We start from the raw sequence: 19,376 nt of genomic DNA, 5'->3' as shown, positions 1-19,376 counted from the left end.
TAAATACAGTGACAGTTATGTGCTGTCTTGTCTATTGGTGCAGTTTCATCGTGCAAAACCTGCGACACGATCCAGATTCACTGCTCACTTCTTCAAAGGTTCATGGTCCTGCCCACTGGGTCTAGATGGAATCTGTGATCAGGCTTTATGGTCTTTACAGCCTTAAAGAAAACATACCAGCACACAGGGAGTCTCTTTGACTTAGATCTTCTACACATGGACTCCCCTTCCCTGATTTCCCCCTCATCCTTGAGGACGCACTAAAGACTCGTGTTTACTAGGAATTTAAATTTGATACAGAATCAATGAGGGAATTGATTAGCATCTGCAGGGTGTCCGTGAACCATCAGCCCCCATAGGTAGAGTAAAGGTAACAGGAACCTCACATTACTCTGTGGACTGTCAGGAAGAGATATTGCACATGAACATGTTTTCATAGAGACCGGAAAACAATAGAATAATAGTAGAGAGCAAGTTTATGAATCTGACAATCAACTTAAAAATCATTATGTATGTCTATTGGCATTTTTATGTATTTATACCGTACACAATTGATAAATAATTAAACACAGATATAGATGACACATAAAATAAACAAGATAAATGAATGATTGTTTCTACTGTTACTTTTGTCCTTTCAATAGTGTTTTCTAATTAGCTTAACCGAGCTCAGTTTCACTGAGCCGCTGATGAGCTCATGTTGACTCTTGGTCAAACCTGCAGATCAGGACTGTGTGCACGGCTACTTAAGGAGATTGACATTTAGGCGACAAGGTCAGTAGTGGTTCAAGAGGACAACAGTCTTTCTAATATGTATAAGATGATTAAATATACCTTATATAAAATATACCTTTTACTTATCTTCAGGGAAATGTTTATACTCGATACGCATTGTAAAATAAATACGTAGCCACACTGAGACTTTTGAGACCAATATCCATAAAGAAAATACTTTAATGTTTGTTAAATGTAATTCATTTTGAATAGCGACCAATACATCTACTGGGCGTGACATTTAATATTTGGAAAAAATATACAGTGCTCTCTGGTGGACAAGGTGTGACATAGTTTCCAAATGACCTCAAACATCATGTAAAATCTTTTAATTTCTAATATCACAAACAACAAAATAAATAATGTACACGTTTCTTTTTCAAATAAGAATAAACCTGGTAAAATGAAGATAGCCACTGTGTAAATGATGAGATGATGAGATACAAGTTACAGTGTCAGAAATTATGAGCTGAGCTGAATTTGTTCAGCAAATAATTCAAATTGCATAGAAATACAGAATACATCGAATTAAACATGTACATAAACTCCAAGTAATCAGACAAACAGTTGGTATGGAAATATATATTCTCGGGAGTATATAATATAGTTGCTTTTGACACTTCACAGCAATTTGTAGCTTTATATCTTTAGGTTTGTCTAGCATCGCTGTTGACTGGCATTGGAATTCATTATTTTATTTGGCGGTTGGCTCTCATGTTCTCTACACGTTTCATTCTTGTGTTCCTCACCTCCCTCCTCCATCCACCTCCATCCTTCTCCTCTTTACCCAACTCCAGGTTCATTTCACTAATTGCCTCATTATAATAAACCTTGTACCTCATGAACCAACGTTTTCACCTAAAATGACGCTTCTGCCTCAGATTTCACAACACACAGATTTCACACAGCATTGGTTAGGTTCCCCTCTCTTAAGCCATTACATCGCTCCCTCTCTCCTCCTCTTCCTCCCACCCTCCCCCACCACTCATATCACTCCCCTACTCTCTCTCTCTCTCTCTCTCTCTCTCTCTCTCTCTCTCTCTCTCTCTCTCTCTCTCTCTCCTCTCTTTGAACACACGCGCACTCTTCCTTCCTACCTCGCGGACGTTTGGGTGCCACCGCCGCTCCATCCCTTCTCTGACTCCTGTTATTCTTTTTTACTCTTGTACTCCACACACAGACAAGGCGGAGTAAACAAAAATAAAAGACAGAAAAAAAACAAAACCAGAGAGAGAGAGAGAGAGAGAGGGGCGGGTGGGGGGGGATGAGAGTCCTCGAACCACAACAATGACCCGGTCCTGACTAAAATTGAATGGATTAGCCAATCTATTCTGAGCTCTAATGAGATTAGAGAGTCAGCGCAGACATGGGTCGCGGCGGCGCGGTACCTCTCGTTGAGATCTCCGGGGAGCGTCTCCCCTGTCAGCGGTGCTCCGGACGTGGAAATGGCGCTTTTGACGGTGAGGATGCCGCGGATGCCGGGGGACCGTGACGGACCTTTACGCACACCTGTGCCGCTTCGGTGGCGCGCCAGTTTACTAGAAGTAGAAAGCAGCAAAGTGTAGTCGCCTTCAGCGGCGGCGGCCAACAACATGAAGTACCAGAAATACATCACGGTGATGCAGATGGCCATGGGAGTGACAGCCTCCAACAAAGACTGCCTCCCCACCAAGAGACAGCTGTGGTGAGTACATGGAGGAAGAGGAGGTGCGCGCGGTGTGCGCGGAGCGAGGAGCGTGTGTTTGGTGCGTGCGCGGGGCGGAGTGGCAAAGGTGGCGGGTCCCCTCGCGTGGAGAGACTCGCTTTACAGATATGAGCCTCTGAGCTCCGCTGCCATGTGAAGCTTCTCCCCCCCCACTTTGCCTTATTTGCCCGGGTCTCGTGTGAAGTTGTGGCTGAGCAGCTGTTAGCGGAAGTCGGCTGCTGCTGCCTCCATCTCTCGGCGCCGTAGACAACTGTACACACTCACGCACGCACTCGGCAGGCAGGCATCCAATAGGCGCGCACAGTTCGGCGGCTCTCTTCGCAGCCGCGCACCGTGCGTGGGCAAGTGCGTGCGTACCGTGTTTATCTGTGTTTTCGCCTGGTGGACTGTGTTTGTTATGATCCGCTGGTGACGGTGAGTCGCACATGCAGCAGTGGGGGCGAGGCGGACAACACAGAGCAGGTGTATCCACAACATCAGTCTGCAAAACAAGGCTGAGCGCCGCTGCTCTCAAACCCTTTCACACGCACCTGGTTTTTTTCATTCATTTCAAACCTCTTTAGTTCCATTTGGTTCTTTTGTCTTTTTTCTTTTCCCGGGTCTATTTCTGTGATGTGATGTAGTAAAAAAAAAAATGTCGGCTGATTTCTCCACTCTCATCACTTATTCAGTAGCCTCATGCCATCTGCATTCAGATCACAATGTTTGGGAGTTGTGCTTCACTATCATTGGCTGTGTGTATCTCTGTGTGTTTACCTTTCCATCATCAAACTCTGTTACTGTTATTTATGCAGCTGTACATTTCTTGTTTTGCACCCAGCTGCCTCCACTGAACTTACTCACATTCTTTTCTACGGGCTGCCAACAGTATTTCACTTTTCAGCTTTTGGAAACCACGTTCAGTTTCTCTTTTGCATTGGTTTTAGCCCATTGCATTGTAGGAGAGCCAACGTAGGTTAGTTTAACTATTAACTGTTGATTGGTTTTAAGATGAAAATGTATGTCAATCAAAACCTAATCTCCATCAACAGATTCTACATGTTAAAATCTGTCGGGAAATGATTTTGGGGCCTTAAATTTTCTGTTTTATTTTACGTTATATCAGGCCTTGGTTTCCCGCAGGTTAACAGTCTGGAGGGCAAAAGAGGCGGAGCATATTGAAGAGCTATTGGCTTTTTAATTTATTTGCATTCATATGCACACAGCTGTTAATAGAGATTAGTGTCGTCTTTACCTATATATGTATAGTTGCTTTGGTTTTGTGTGGAGAAACGTTTGACTCGTGTGATAAAAGAAACTAGTTGGACTCTTAACACTCCACGGCGAATGGAAGACAGAATCTTGTCTCGGATATTGGCTGTGTACACCAGAAGAAGAGTATTGGCCGTCGTCCTCAGAGCCTAATTCATTATCAGAAAAAAGCCGATGGAGTCAGAGATTGGACAAAACCAGACGCTGGAAGAGGTCACCTTGGGTTTTGGAATCATTTTTCGCTATTTAATGATATTTTATAGATGAAGTCATTGTGATGGCTAATGATAATGGAAATAATTCTTGGTTGAGGCTCCTGCTATGATATAAAACAGAAAATACTTTTACAAGCTGCAAACCAAAAATATGGGACATTATTGCAATGATAAAAGATGACGTGTATGTCAAAGTTATATTATTTTAATAATTTAATTTGATGTCGTCTAATGTGCCAATGGATTGTAAATTCATCGGTTGATTTCAGTGAGGAAGAGTTTATTTGGCTTTTGACAACATAACAGAGGCTACAGGTCTTATTAGGCTAAACAGTAATTCCATATCTTTACCTAGTTGATATTAGAAGCCTCATTAATAAAGAAAAGGAAGATTTTTAAAAAACTGACACAGCAGAGTTGTGTTTGGTCTAATTATAGGCTCTGATTACAATGGGCACACCCAGTTATTCTTGTTCAGTAATCCACATGGATAACATTAAACATGAGGCATAATCCTTCCAGATTGGCATTACTTTACAGTGAGAAGAAAAACAGTGCTTTATTGTAATGGATGTCCAAACTGGTTCCTGAGGAGTCCGTGCCAAATAAAGGAAGAAATGGCTTCATGACTGTGCATCCACAGTCGCCTGTAGTAACACACCTGGCTGAATCTAAAGTCATCACGCTCGGGAAAAGGATAGGTTTTCTCCTCTTAGCTCATGTGACTGCTGTCAAATGTGTTGCAAAGGACACTGTGGTGACTTGGTGTTGACACTTCTCCCTTAAGAGAAGCGCGGCGGTATGTCTGGGGCCATCACATCATGGGGGAAGGGGCACCGCCATTAAAACAGGATTACTCTATCGTCTGCGACAGCCACTTTAACGAAGCGAGGCTGAGCCAGCGTGTGCCTGCAGTGTGTGTTTCATGGAATCAGCCCATGCATTCACTCGCATGTCATGTCTGTGTTTAATCAGTGTGAAGCTGAGACTCAGGTTTGCGTGCTCACACGTAACTCAGTTACTCTGGATTCTCAGAGTGAGGCATAGTCATCAGTGCTCGTGGGCATTCACAAGATCTAAAATCACTTAGGCTAACTTCCACTAAAAGTTTGGCTAAAAGCTAATAGTAATATAATAGATATATGATGAATGGACAAATCTCATTTCCATCCATCCATCTGTCCATTCATCTATGCCTCCATCCATTCATCCATGCGCCCATCCACCCATTTGTGTCTGTATTCGTCAGTCCATCCATCCACCCCTTGCATCCGTCTCTCTATCCACCCCTTGCATCTGTCTGTTTGTCCGTCTTTCTGACTGTCTGCCCATCCATCCATCCATCATACATCCATCCCTTTATCCATCCATTTGTCTCTCTGTCCGTCAGTCCATCCATCCACCCCTTGGATCTGTCTGTTTGTCTGTCTTTCTGACTGTCTGCCCATCCATCCATCATACATCCATCCCTCTATCCATCCATTTGTCTCTCTGTCCGTCAGTCCATCCATCCACCCCTTGGATCTGTCTGTTTGTCTGTCTTTCTGACTGTCTGCCCATCCATCCATCCATCATACATCCATCCCTCCATCTATCCATTTGTCTTACTGTCCGTCAGTACATCCATCCACCCCTTGCATCCGTCTTTCTATCTGTCTGACTGTCTGCCCATCCATCATCTCCATACATGCATAGCCCTAACCCCCCATATGCATGAATGTATGTTCTGTTACTTGTAGTAGTAGCAACATGATAACCAGTTTGCTGTCATCCCAGAAAAGCTAATCATTTCCACCACTGATAGTCCTGTAGCTTTGAATTTGGTTTTCTCTTCTGCTTTGGTGACCCGTGCATGGAATCAAAACATTGGAAGGAACCAGACTAGCTGTTTAGACACACTTGAGTAATTCAACCAGTGGGCTGAGTAATCTTGAGATTGTTCAGGAAATATTACACCATGCTAAACTTGAAGTCAAATGTGGTTTGCTCTCTCCGACGGTTGAACAGCGACTGGGTGCAAAAGTGCTTGGATACTAGTTTGTGAGTCACTGTAAAGGAGATGATGCAGAAATGAACGATGATGGTGAAATCCAAGACAATGACAGCATGAGCACTGGCTGTGATAAAAGTAATGGCTATCCACATACAGGCATAACACAATTTAGAACTGACTGAGGTTTTTATAGCCTCACAAAACACAAGGAGAAATGGTATGATTCTCCCTTTGACAAATAGATGAGGAGCTGGATGTGAAATCTTCCAGAACATTTAACCTCCGTGATTGAAAAACTCCCATCCATTATGTTTTAGGAGCTGTTCATTGCAACTATCATTAAAACATTAACCTGGTGTCATTTAATCCACTTCTGTTTGGGTATTTTGCATTTTCTTATGTGGTTGATGACGCGGGCGTAATGATGATCAGTGGCCTTTTTCTTGATCTCAATCCAGCAAAGCTAAAAGCTGAGAAGTGCATATCTTGAACTGCTGCTTTGGAAATAGAATATGTATGTACTTTGCAGACTCATCTGCAGTAATTTAAGCAATTATTGAGATAATGTTTTTCGGCAATATGTGAAATTTGAATGATGTAAAAAAAACAACAGCATCTTTGTACATTCTTGCTTTTAGTTGCTTTCTTACGAGGTGATCTAGACTTCATTCATCTCTGGCATAATTACTTAATTTTGTGAATGCTGAAATAGAATAAAACATGAAAATGAGAACATGCCCCCTACGGCAACATGTAAACATATTAGATCTTGTCAGCCAGTTGCAGGTGATGAAGCTGTGAATGGATTTCTGTGCAGACCAATCTAAAGCGTTTGGTTTGTGTTTTTCATAAATCTGTCACATTGCTAGTGAGAGACTCCCTTCACTGAATGAAGAAGGAAAAAAAAACGTCATATACAACTTTGAAAGATCCTCAACAACCTCTTGAGTATAATTAGCTTGAGATGGCCCATAAATAATAATTAGCTTGATGACGTTACTTGAAACTGGTCATGGCTGTTCATAACATGTGGGTGGATTGTGCGCCAGATGTCTTATTCTGCCCCTCTACACAGTGACAGCTCCGCCTGGTGTTCCCAGTCCACCTGCTTAATGATGCATAAAGTCAGCGTCCCCTCTTCCCCCCAAACACACATGCACTCATGCGCACGCACGCACACACGCTCACACACTCACCCCCCCCCCCCCCCCCCCCCCCCCCCCACACACACACACACACACACACACACACACATGCACACACACTGATTTGCCTGTCCACACGTCCTCCCTCCCAGCTCTTCAGAGGAACAGACACAAACACATACATGACACACACATTCAGCAACTCCTGTCCTACCCCCCTCCGCTCTTCCAGTTCCTCTAGTGGAGGCCATGATGCGTAATCTCACACAAACTGACAATGCCGCGCGTTAGTTACCTCAGCAGGAGCCCAAGTCCAGGGTGGGCCTGTCATGATAATCAGTACTTTTCTCAAAAACATGCAGAAATACCCTTTTTTCCCTCTTCTGTATCTCTGGCTCCCTCTCCCTAAAGTCAGACAAGCCTGTTTCTATTAAAGTCATGAAGTCTGATCTTAAAGGAACACGAGTCATGACTTTTTTAGAGTCTTGGAGCTCACTGCTCCTGCTCTCAGTTCTTTGTCGAGTATATGCAAAGGTGCTTATGAGTGTGTGTGTGTATGTGTTTGTATTCAGTTTTTCTGTCCATTAGGAATTTGCATGTTCTTACTTTGGCAGAACGGTTGTAATCTCCTCTCAGATGGTTTATGCCACTAAAGGGAACAGATTACACAGGGTTTATTGACTCGTGGCTAACCCCCTTACCCCCACCCACTCACCGAGCATCCTGTGGTGTGTGTTTTATGTTTTTTGGTGTGGGTGATAACTATGAAGAAGAAATACCTCTTTCCTTAGGATTTACTTTGTTGAGTTTCTACAGTTTAATGCTAAAACAATTTATATGGGAATTTATTTTATCCTGTACAACTCAGTTTAGGAAGACAGTGTTTTACAAGTGAGACATCTAGTGGAAATCACTTTGTTGATTTAAGGTGGCATAAAGCTGCTCAACAGGCCATATTCGTCCTATCACCCAGCTAGGGTTGCAGCGGCATACCAGTTTGAGGGTATACCATTTCCTCAACTGCCTGTCAATACCACACCACACCACACACACACACACACACACACACACACGCATGCACGCACGCACGCACATACACACACACAAACATGTAGCAAAGAAAATGGCAGAGAGAAGCAAGACTGATATCCTCAATCTCCATCCCCAAAAAAAGCATTTAAGTCAGCTTTGGACATCCCAAAAAGCAGCGTGGGGTTGTCCTGATTGACGGATATGCAGTGAGCCAAAATTTGTTAAACCATTTACAACTTTAATCTCTAATGAAAACAACCTGTGACAGTTTAAATGTCGATCATAGAATTCCCGAACAAAATCATTTTTATCATTCCGGCTCCTGGCTATGTCTGCGTTGCCTGTCAATTCAGTTACTTCAGACTTACCAACAGACACACACCGACCGCAAGCTGACCCCATAAAGAAACACACACACAAACTATCCCAGCTCGGGGGTTTGACATAAGTGAGTGAGTGTGTGTTCAAGGTTCAGACAGAATCACTCTGACTGCACTGTTCTACCAGTTCTGGCAACTATTTTGAGCACGGTGATGGCATTTGTCACTATTTTCAAAACCAAACAATCAATCGATTAATTGATAGAATAATCAACAAATTATTTCATTAAGAAGTTAATAATTAGTTGCCATTGGATACAAAATAGATCAAAATAGTACCACCTCAACCAACTACATCAGTAAAAACCTGATTTTACATCAAGCAGGAGTAATATAATCTAAATCCCATGTAAATCTAATGTAATAATAAAATATATAATAGTATAATAGTCACAAGTACTCAGTACTTTTTCTTCAAATACTTTTAGCACATTTTCCTGACTACATCTTTACGTAACCCTTTATAATGCATGACTCTTGCGTGTAATGTAACTTTTACATTGTGGCAGCATTGATTTAGATGTTATCACACTGTTAAATCTCATTCCATTGAAGCCCTACATCCAGCTCTTCACGTCAAAATCGAGTTTTGAAATGTGCAATCGGTGAATAATGTACACGAGAACAAAGACAGAGTGTCAGTTGTGTTCAGACATAGTTACAGACAGATTGTCAGTAGAGAGAGTCTGGTACATGATGTTTGGAATGAAAATGATTGATGTTTTTTCGAGAGGTTTCTGTCCAGGACTTTGTTGCATGTTGTTATTATTTACAGAGGAAACTATATATACTGTAGAAGGGCTACTAGCTAGCACTGTAAAGCACCTGAGTAGACAGTGAGTGACAAACACACACTGCTGAAGCATTTTTTTTTTTTGCATTTCTCACTGTACATTCTTCAGGCACCATTGAATTAGACTCCTAATTATTGAAGAGCAGGGAATCCAACCTAAATAATTGTTGATTACTGGGGGAACTGAGTCAAGTACTGAAACCTTGATTGAATGTTGGCATCAAATGCTCGGCAGGATTCTTGTTTTAAGTATGGTTCTGACTAAAATGTACCAATGCTGAATTGTAACGTTTTTACCAAACAACCATCTGCACCTTCCTGTTATGGCTTGGTACAAATGTACACTTACTATATTCAAGATGTTTTGCCCTTTAATAGTTTTCCTTATGTTACTCTCTTTGTAGTGAAGTACTGAACCAATGATAGAATAGTTTGCCTCTCCAGAATCCCGGCTTGAGTCTGACAGCAGTCTGTATTCGTGTTGAGCCTAACTCTGGGTCTGGTGATGAGCACTTAAACAGCCTGTTGGCGGCAGTGATGATAAAAGAGGTCTATCAGAGACTCATTGTCTCCGGCCAGAGTCAGACGCGGAGCAGCAATGACTTTTAGAATCTGTGAGTCACACGTTCTCGGCCTCTGGTGACTCTCGACTGTCACAGGGGCTCACAGGAGGCTGACAAGATGGAATCCATCACTGCCGGCCCACAAATAGAGAAGGACAAAGCGGAGGGGGGTCCACTCTTCTCTGACAGAAATCTCAAGTTAGTTTTTCCTTGTTTTCCTCTGCCCGCCAGAGTTATACAGTACGTCTGTGACCATTAATGGGCTCTAACATAATTGAGGCTATTCATTTTTGGTTATTGATAATCCATCCACTCATTATCTATGCCGCTCATCCTTCGAGGGTCACGGGTGAGCTTGATCCAGTCCCAGCTGACTTGGGCGAGAGGAAGGGTGCACGTTGGACAGGTCACCAGCAAATTGCAAGGCAAGCATACAATGCAATAGATCTAAACTGTTTGTCCAATTAACCCTAACCCCAATCTGGGACTGTGAAAGGAAGCTGGAGTACCTGGAGAAAGCCCATGCAGGCAGAGGGAGAACATGCAGACTCCACACAAATATTATATTACAATTATTATAAAGTAGTAAAGTAGATTATGTCTGAAAATGAAAAAAAAAGCTGGTACAGTCAGTGGAATGGGTTGATATGTCTCCTGTTTAAGATAGAGTTTTGTAACCTGTTCTAAATTTTGATTGTGGAATATTTTACGAGAACATAAATGACCTCCATGACCTACGTTTGATTTGTTGTTATTTGGACCAAGCTCCATCCCTGTTTGTCAGCCAGTGTAGGTGAAGCTACGGAGCCGAGAGAGAGCTGAGAGTCGTGTTTGTTGACTTCCTCTCTGCAGGGGTCATACACCGCTCGGACATGACCGTTGTCCCGTCTTTTTTGATGCACGTATATGCCTAATCTGGTCTGTCCATCTGTCAGGCCTGTCTGGCCTAATCAGAGTCTTGATCCCCCCACAGATTTTCTGTCCCCGCCTCTTCTGCCCAGGTGGCTTTTAAAGGGCTTACAGACCCTGACTAGTAAATAACAGCTTTTGAAATGTGTGTCCTTGTTTTTTTCCTCCTCAGACCTTTTTAAGGACGTTTTGAGCTGGCCAGGGTATTAGTCATTTGTGTCTTTCTTCTACTAGGGGGGGTCAACGAGGTTACCCGGATCAAGTAGGATGTGTCATGCACCTCTTGTCACCACTTGTCCCCTGAAGTAGGCGGGCGACCCTTTAGCAGAATGATGCATGTTCATCAGCTGCCATCACTTCCGGCTGAACAGTCAAGCTTCATGAAGCAGTCGGGGTGACCTCCAAGCCATGTACGCTGACAGTGCCCCCCTGTCCTTTGTCCCATTGCATTATGGTCTGTCTCCTTGTGCTGTTCGGCCCCTTTTTCTTCCACCTCTGCCCTGCAGCATCACACTCCTTCCTGCTCGGTTCACCTGCCTCCTTCGCTTTCCACTTCTTTTATCTTTTTCTTCTAACTTTTCCTGCCAGTGTGACAGTGGCCGTGGCAAGTGTGTGAGTTTATACAGGGAGGTAAAAACAGATGACTAACATACTGGCGGGGTAAAGCTTCTTTGAAAAGGTCTAGAAATAGAAATGTAACGAGGAAAAGTCGTTGCAGCTATTTTGGATTCACCACAGTCGCCCCGATGAGCTGGAAGATACGAACAAAGGCAAATCCCAGAATGGAAAGGCATCTCATCAGGACTCTTGGTCAGAACACAGTCCACTGTTATTGGACATGATATAAAACGCAGATGAAGATAACACACAGTGAAAAACACAGTCAGTCTCTAGTTGTAAGAGACACCTGCTTAGAAAAGGATGGGACATTTGTGAGGGGGATCATACAGTTTATTGTGTGTGTGTGTGTGTGTGTGTGTGTGTGTGTGTGTGTGTGTGTGTGTGTGTGTGTGTGTGTGTGTGTGTGTGTGTGTGTGTGTGTGTGTGTGTGTGTGTGTGTGTGTGTGTGTGTGTGTGTAAGACACCAGGAGCTTTGCTGCTGAGAGGTGTCAGGATTTGGACGAAGCACACCTGCTCTTGTCTCTGTAGTCCTCGCTAAGCGGAAGCAATTGTTCCACAAAGTGCTCTCCATCTGAAGATCTGTCATAACACCTCTGAGGTAACAGGACAATGTGGCCTTGTATAGCCACATTGTGCCCCCCCCCCCCCCAACCCCCCCAACCCCCAACCCTCACACACTAGTAAAGCCGGTGACTATAGGCTTATGGAAATTATTTTACTGGTTTAAATTTAGTTATGTATTAAGATGTTGAAGTTAGATGTAACTGGCCTTTTTGCAGATGACTGAAGATGTTCAAAGCTGCTTGGCTTTGATTGAACATACACTATTAAGTTTATGCTTGTAAGGCTTTCGTATATTTTACATATTTATATAACTCTTATCACAATACTGTGTCACCTTATCATTGTGTTGCGTCAGATTACATAATGAACCATAACCACAGAATACATATATAACCAAAAAGAACATAAAGACCTTTGCAAAAATAAACCGACAAAATAATAATAATAATAACATTGTTAAAAATAAAAAAGCCATTACCTCTTTAGCGGCTGCTGCTTCAGAGCAGGCTAAAGCACCACTGCAAATACATTAACTAAATACATTGCAAATTTCGGTGCCCTTGGCAAGCTGAGGAATGGCGCCCCCCCCACCATATCATTCTATTCTTTGATAATGTCGAAAACATTAGACATTATCACTGCGATGGTTCAGCACTCTGACTAAAGGGAGCAGTTATCCTTATAGCTAGCTTACAGCTTGCTGTGGTGGAATGTAAATAAGAGCTTTTACTCATTTACTTGACAGCTTTAGTTACTGCTTTTATGATGAAGATTTAACACAATAGATAATATAGTATAACAACCTTTTAAACTACACTGCATTGCTAAAGACAAGTAGTTTCCAGTGGCTTTTGTCATCATACAAACAGCAGTGTGTAATCAGGGTCACATTTTTTACTAACAGCTTCACCAAACATTGACTTTTCCCTCTAGATTTCATTTCAACAAATGATCCAATATCTTTGCTAAAATATAATAAAATAAGAAAAGACTCCATGAGAACTTTGTTTTCTCTTACTTCCTCACCAATTAGTCATCTCAGGTCTATCTGGTGTCCTTGAATGTACAACTGAATATAAAAGAAGTCACACTAGAAGTGAGATTGTTTCATCAGCTGCTTTTTTCAAGGTCAGAAATGTACTTTCATAATCTCTTAATGATGTTGTGCAACAATTTTTCACGTTAATTATTTTTGTATCTACTGCAATTTAATTATGTTTTTATTTAAAACAATATTATGATTGAATTATTGCTTTGCAGATATATGAATCAACTAATGTTTTATTTCTAAAATTAGGCTCTGTAACGTTTACACATTGCTGGGATTCTGGGATGAGGTAATCTGGAAAGCTTTGCCAATGACCTCTTAAATCCAGGGCAGGAGGGAGATTCTCTATTTCGGGCTGAAGACTCATGTAATATTCATAAACTTTACTTCTCTCTGCAGTCAGAGCCTAATGTTCCTTGTTATTTCTTTATTTTTGGGCTATAAGATGCGGGAGTCGTCTGTTGTTTGTTCTTTGGGTTTGTGTATGTGAGAGCACACCAGCGTGTTTGTGAGTTTCTCCATATTTCTCCAGAGGCAGTGAAAAGTGAGACCAACTTCTGTCTGCTCAGACAGCCAGACTGTCTAATCCACTGCCTCGCACGGCTCAATATATCGTCCTGAAAATCCGCCAGCTTCACTGATGATGAATCATTCATCGGTCAGCATCAAGTGAGCATTCACACGTCTGCTCCTTCTGCTGCTCTACTTTCAATATTTGTAGCCTGATGTTTATGCCGCCTGTCTGGACCAGACTGTAGAGCAACAAAAGCTTCTGTCTTTTTTTCCCCACATGATTTGGCTAATGTTATATCTGTTGTATGAGGAATTTCCTCATATTGAACATCCATTTCCAATCCTTCCACCAAGTTTAGTGGAAAATCCTTTTTGTAGTTTTTGTGTAATCCTGCCGTCAAACAAACAAACCAACCAGCAAACAAACAAAGGTGCAGGGGTGAAAACATAACCTCTCTGGCGGAGGTAACTAATGTTTTTCTAGAAACTACTCACATATCATAAAAAACACCATCATGGAAGCACTGATGTATAAAATCCTTCAGCCGAACACTTCATGTTTCTCAGTTTCTCTTCAGTGATTTCATCTCTTAGTGCAGGATAAGCGGAGTGAAATGCAGGTTGTATGACCCCCCCCCCCCCCCCTTAAGTAACACAGATACAGTCCATGTCAGCACTCCTCATTCTTAGGAACAGCGTTGGTAAAACCCACAGAGCCACATAAGCTGCTTCTGGATGTGTGAACTGAGTCTCTTTGTAGAAACAACACTGGGATTACTGTGACGGTGACGGGGCTCCTCTAGATTCTGTGTGTGTGTCCTGGCTGGTGATAAATACACAAATGCATTGAGTACAGGTCACAGTAGAGGACAGCGACTTGAAGAGACCATAACTACGTATTAAGTGCATTAGCTCTTAGACTATAATTTACGAATGTCATCATCGATGTACATTGCTAATTATAGAACATTTAGAACCTGCACCCACATTGGTGGTACGCATCAGGATAACATTTGTCATATCTCATATCTCAGTTACGGGATGGATCACCTTGAAATTTTATACAGACCAATGACTCTGTATAAATATGGTCACCCTGGTGGTTGGCTGCAGTATAGTTTATGCATCCTGCCCCCTCCACATTAATAGATGGGACACGGGTCTAAAAAAATCTAAATATATGTTGTGGGTAACTAGGTAGATCTCATCACACTGATTTATGAAGTGCTCGTTTTTTCTTAATAGTTTGACGTTAATTCGTTTAATTAAATAAAAAACAGGGTGAGACATCATGATTGACAGCTGACACTGACAAATCAAGAGTAATTCTAATCCGTCATGGTACTTTTCAACTCCTATAAGAGAAGTGAATGTGAAACATGGGCGCGGCGCCTACCGCTCCAGAGAGTAAATCAGCAGGCATGTGACTATTTTGAATCAAACTATTAGGTGTGAATCAAAGCAGATACAAAACAGGTCTCCAGGCTGTTCTTCTTAAGTGAGAACTATTCTGCTGAGACGCCGTGCAGCTCTCGTACGAGACACACTGAGCTGCTGTTGAGCTGCCTCGGGTTTTATTACTTTTTTTACATCAAAACAAGATTTGCAGCTGCAGAAAAGGGAATGTGAAAACAGAAAAATACATAGTTAAATACAATGCCTTCATTTTATGTTCTTGTTACTAAAGGTTGTAGTTTGCAGTTAGTAATCGAACGACTGCCTCCATTGTGTGTATTGAACCATCTATCAATACGCACATTTTGAAATCCATATCCTGCAGTGGACATGAAAGCAAAAAGCAACATGTATCGACAGAGCTTAAGGTCTAAATTTGGATGTAAAACCAATTTACCATAAATGCTGTGACAATGCTGGAAGTAGTGATCAGCATTATTGTATTCCCGCGATGTCTCTGAGGAACTCAACGATTCTCAAGAGTGTGCACAGCGGCCATGTTGCAAGATGGCAGCGTTCATATCTGGTATACGTAGTTTGGCTTCATTTCTGGATAGTAGGAGCAAGTAAAGACACTTCCATCTTTACATAGAGTCAATGGTATATGTGCTGTTAAATTCCGTTATGTCTTTATATGACTTTGCAAATGATTGACCTAAAATATGAACAAATAAAGCATATCCATTTTTTTTACATACTGGGTTTTTGGCGACTCAAATTGAAGTAATTTTATTAAACAAACTTGGTGGACTCTCTTTCTGGGGAGAGTGTGTTACTTTGTTCACTTCCTCCACCTCCAGACAGAAGTTTATCTTTTTTCCTTCGGACTGTCATGAGTCGTCAGCTCTAACACCATCTAATGCTTTCGTACAAGCCTTCAAACTGGCCGATCACTTGTCATTAAGATCCGTCTCAAGTGCAACAAAGATCTTCTCCTTCTAAGGCTTCGTCCTGTGATGTTTGAATGTAATACACAGCTGAGGTTGTTATAAAGCTCAAATCAATGATTATTTCCATAAATAATTAACTTTTATTCACAATTTTCTTCTGAGATATTTGATTTGTAATAATGTAAAACACAGAGAAGGATAAAATTTCAGATCTATGAAGTTGAAACCCTTATAATGAAATGTCTGTTGATCTCTACCTGGCTAGTTGTTGTATTAATATGATTATACTTAAATTTGAAAACAGTTTTATTCTGCTAGTCCAAGCAGTCTGCAAATCAGTCGTGGGAGTTATAAATATTTCCAATCTTGAGACACAAAAAAAATGACATTTTGTTCTATGTATTTTATAAGCTTTTAAAACCATGCCATTGAAAATTGTCAGCGTAACAATGAATCGTCAGTTTCCCTGACAATTCACTTTAAATTACCCTGGAAATCCCCTTCCTTTGCAGTCATGCATGTAAGAACCACAGCCTCCTCATTGTGGGTTAATAATAGAAGACAAGTGGATGCTTTGTACCTACTCTCCATTCGCAGGCTACCCGCTGACATTCAGCCTAATTACTCACACTTGCTTGAATGGCCCTACAGCCAACAGGAGAGGATGTCCTTTAAAAAAGTAAAGACAGTAAGAGAAAAGTTATGTCACTTTCATCCTCCGGGCATCTTTATGTTTTCCCTCAGATATGCAGCAGTGCCTCCTCACACTGTGTGTGTGATGTGGACGGTTCTTTGGCGAAAGCTTGGCCATTGTGGTATTTAATGGAAGTGGTTATGTCATGTGGTTGAACCCACATGCCATACAGCATCAGAGACAGTTAAGAGTTCAAAACATATGAAAAAGTCTCTGACATGTATCTGCTCTCAATTAAAGCTGTGGGAATATTGTCACTTAAGTCATTACTGAAAAATAGGAGCTGAATTACTCTCTGTACAGCACAAAGCTTAAGATCAAATAAAATGAAACAAATTACATTTACATGCACACACATTTACTCTATTGACCTGTAAATAAAGATGGCTGACATCTCTCCACATATCCCAGTATTTAGCTATGATGACATCATTTAGAGCCAGAATCTCAACAGTAGGGTTCGTAGAGTGGCTCCATGGTATCAAGCTCCGGCCAAAACAGGAGCTCAGCCAATTGCGTGTCTGTCTCGGCTGTCAATCATGACATTTCACCCTTTTCTTAGAGCATCAAATAACTAACTAATATTAAACTTTGTGGGAAAATATACATCAGTGATATAATAACTACATAAAATGCCCATCTTTGAAAAAAAAGGATGATGTGTATTTTGAGTTTTTAGTTCTGTACATGTCCCATCCACTAACATGGAAGAGAAAGGATTTTCTACTTCTTCTATACTACAGCCAGCCACCAGGGGGCGATCAAGGTGTTTTGGCTTCAAACATTAACATCACCTCTGTTTCTTTGCCTCTCCGTTGCAGGGTGACCCCTTCAGATGGAGATGCTTCCCCTTCAGGCAACCCCGGCTGCTCAGACGGGGCTTCAGGTGCTACCGGTGGCGCTGGTGCTATGACAATGACTGCCACCTCCACCCTCTCCTTGCCCATGAGCCAGGGTAAACCCTCCCTGCGTCGCATCAAAGGCCGCATTCACCGCAGCAAGAGCCTGGACAGCATGGATCTCCTTGACGCCAATGTAAGGCTCACTCACCACTAACCATGTACAAACAAAGGAGGAAAACTGAGATACTCAGGCTGCAAATAACAACTATGTTCACTCTGACCTCTTTTCCACACTCCAGAGTTTTGAACAGGGCTTTAAAACCCAAAGATATGCAGCTTACTGTCATGCGACTTCAAAAAGAATTACATTTTCAAAATTTAAGAAGCTGAAACCAGTAAAACATTGTCATTTATAAAAGAAAAAACCTCTAAATTATTATTCCACTGTCATTAACAATTTGCAATTCCTTTCTCATCTCTCAACACATTTTGATTTATCGAAAAATTCTTTGATATATTCCAATTTAAATCAGGAAGGAATTGCAACACATGACAACCTCATCTGTAAAAAGTATTTAATAATGATTCTTTTATTAAATGTAAGCTGTGATTACATTACATTTAATTATTTTCAGATAACAATAAATGTCAAATTTTTTATCCATTCAGATTCAACATTTACACAAGCTGCAGCTCTGCACACACACACACACACACACACACACACACACACACACACACACACACACACACACACACACACACACACACACACACACACACACACACACACACACACACACACACACACACACACACACACAGGATGACCTTTGGTTATGCAATATTTCCTTGGTTTTCAGATGAGCACCGTTTAACACATTCCATATGTCTCTCTCTATGACTGGTTTATTCTCATGAAAAGTATTAATCTGATAAATGATTGGGTAAGCTGCTTGGACCTAAAAACCCTTACTAACTCTGGGATTGTCCATTCAGCTGAGAACTGCCTTTGGCCCACTCTCTCCACCGGTCATCTCAGGCGTACTTGTGTGTGTGTGTGTGTGTGTGAAAGCATGTGTTTGTACCTATGTGTGTGTGCGTGTGTGTGTGTGTGTGTGTGTGTGTGTGTGTGTGTGTGTGTGTGTGTGTGTGTGTGTGTGTGTGTGTGTGTGTGTGTGTTTGTGAGGGATGTGGCTTTTGGGAAAGCAACCAACAGTTTATGATGTAAAAGCATGCCAACTTGCTACTAATGCATGCTCGGTAAGGCTGATATTTTTGTGTGTGTGTGTGTGTGGCATGGGCGCGCGGTGGGCACTCAGATGCAGATAAATCTCTCTTCTGCACAGCAGCACTACTGAGTGTCTCTGTCCCCTCACTTCTTTCTTTATGTCTTGACCTGACCCTTTGTAGATTTCTCCTTAAATAAATGTTCACAGTGTGACGTTTCCGTGTCCACCCCCGTTCTTCCTCTCCATCTTGACGGTCTGTGGTGTGTCCGTGTGTGAGTGTGTTTGTGAGGGTGTGTGCTGCGTGCTTTTAGCTGGCCTCAATTGGGAGCTGCCTGGTGTGTGTGTCTGTGTGTTAGGAGTCATTATTCTTCCCCTCACAGCAGCCAGCCTATCGTCAGCGCAGGAGAGAGAGGGACTTGGTAGGATTACGTTTAAAAGCGGAATTTGCAGTTCAAACAAGTAAATCCATTATTGATGTGAAGGAGGGCTGAAGGTGGACAGCGGAAGTCGCTGGGTGTAGGTGACAGTCAGGATCGTGTTCATCGCAGCCTCGCCAACCCGAAAGATGGAACACACACACACACACACACACACCTCTGTGTCGGCCTGACCGAGAGTGTCAGTTTGATTGACTGTTGGCGTGAAGTTTCCTGTCAGTTGCTAATTTTGAGACAGAGGCGAAAATATCTCGTAGATTCTCAAAACAACCTTGAGATCTCTGATGCATAAATCCTGACAGTGAGTCGTCTGGCCTAAA

At 42.0% G+C, this 19,376-nt stretch overlaps 1 protein-coding gene across 11 annotated transcripts in view; it reads left to right on the top strand.

The window, feature by feature from the left end:
• The first annotated feature begins 2,042 nt into the window (after window positions 1-2,042).
• The window catches only part of tjp1a (tight junction protein 1a), a 97,075-nt gene continuing 79,741 nt past the window's right edge, over window positions 2,043-19,376 (top strand). For 7 of the 11 annotated variants that reach the window (XM_034572572.1, XM_034572555.1, XM_034572522.1 and 4 more), the window contains exons 1-2: window positions 2,043-2,458; window positions 17,367-17,580. In XM_034572572.1, coding sequence (XP_034428463.1) covers window positions 2,367-2,458; window positions 17,367-17,580 — 306 coding nt within the window. In that variant the 5' untranslated portion in view covers window positions 2,043-2,366. The remainder of the gene's footprint in view (window positions 2,459-17,366; window positions 17,581-19,376) is intronic. The other 4 variants (XM_034572604.1, XM_034572596.1, XM_034572547.1 and 1 more) reach the window with 1 other exon arrangement.

Source organism: Hippoglossus hippoglossus, chromosome 3, assembly GCF_009819705.1.
Source record: "Hippoglossus hippoglossus isolate fHipHip1 chromosome 3, fHipHip1.pri, whole genome shotgun sequence".
NCBI classification, from domain to species: domain Eukaryota; kingdom Metazoa; phylum Chordata; class Actinopteri; order Pleuronectiformes; family Pleuronectidae; genus Hippoglossus; species Hippoglossus hippoglossus.
The sequence above is the reverse complement of the archived record's forward strand: the minus strand, read 5'-3'. Positions and strand labels throughout refer to the sequence as shown.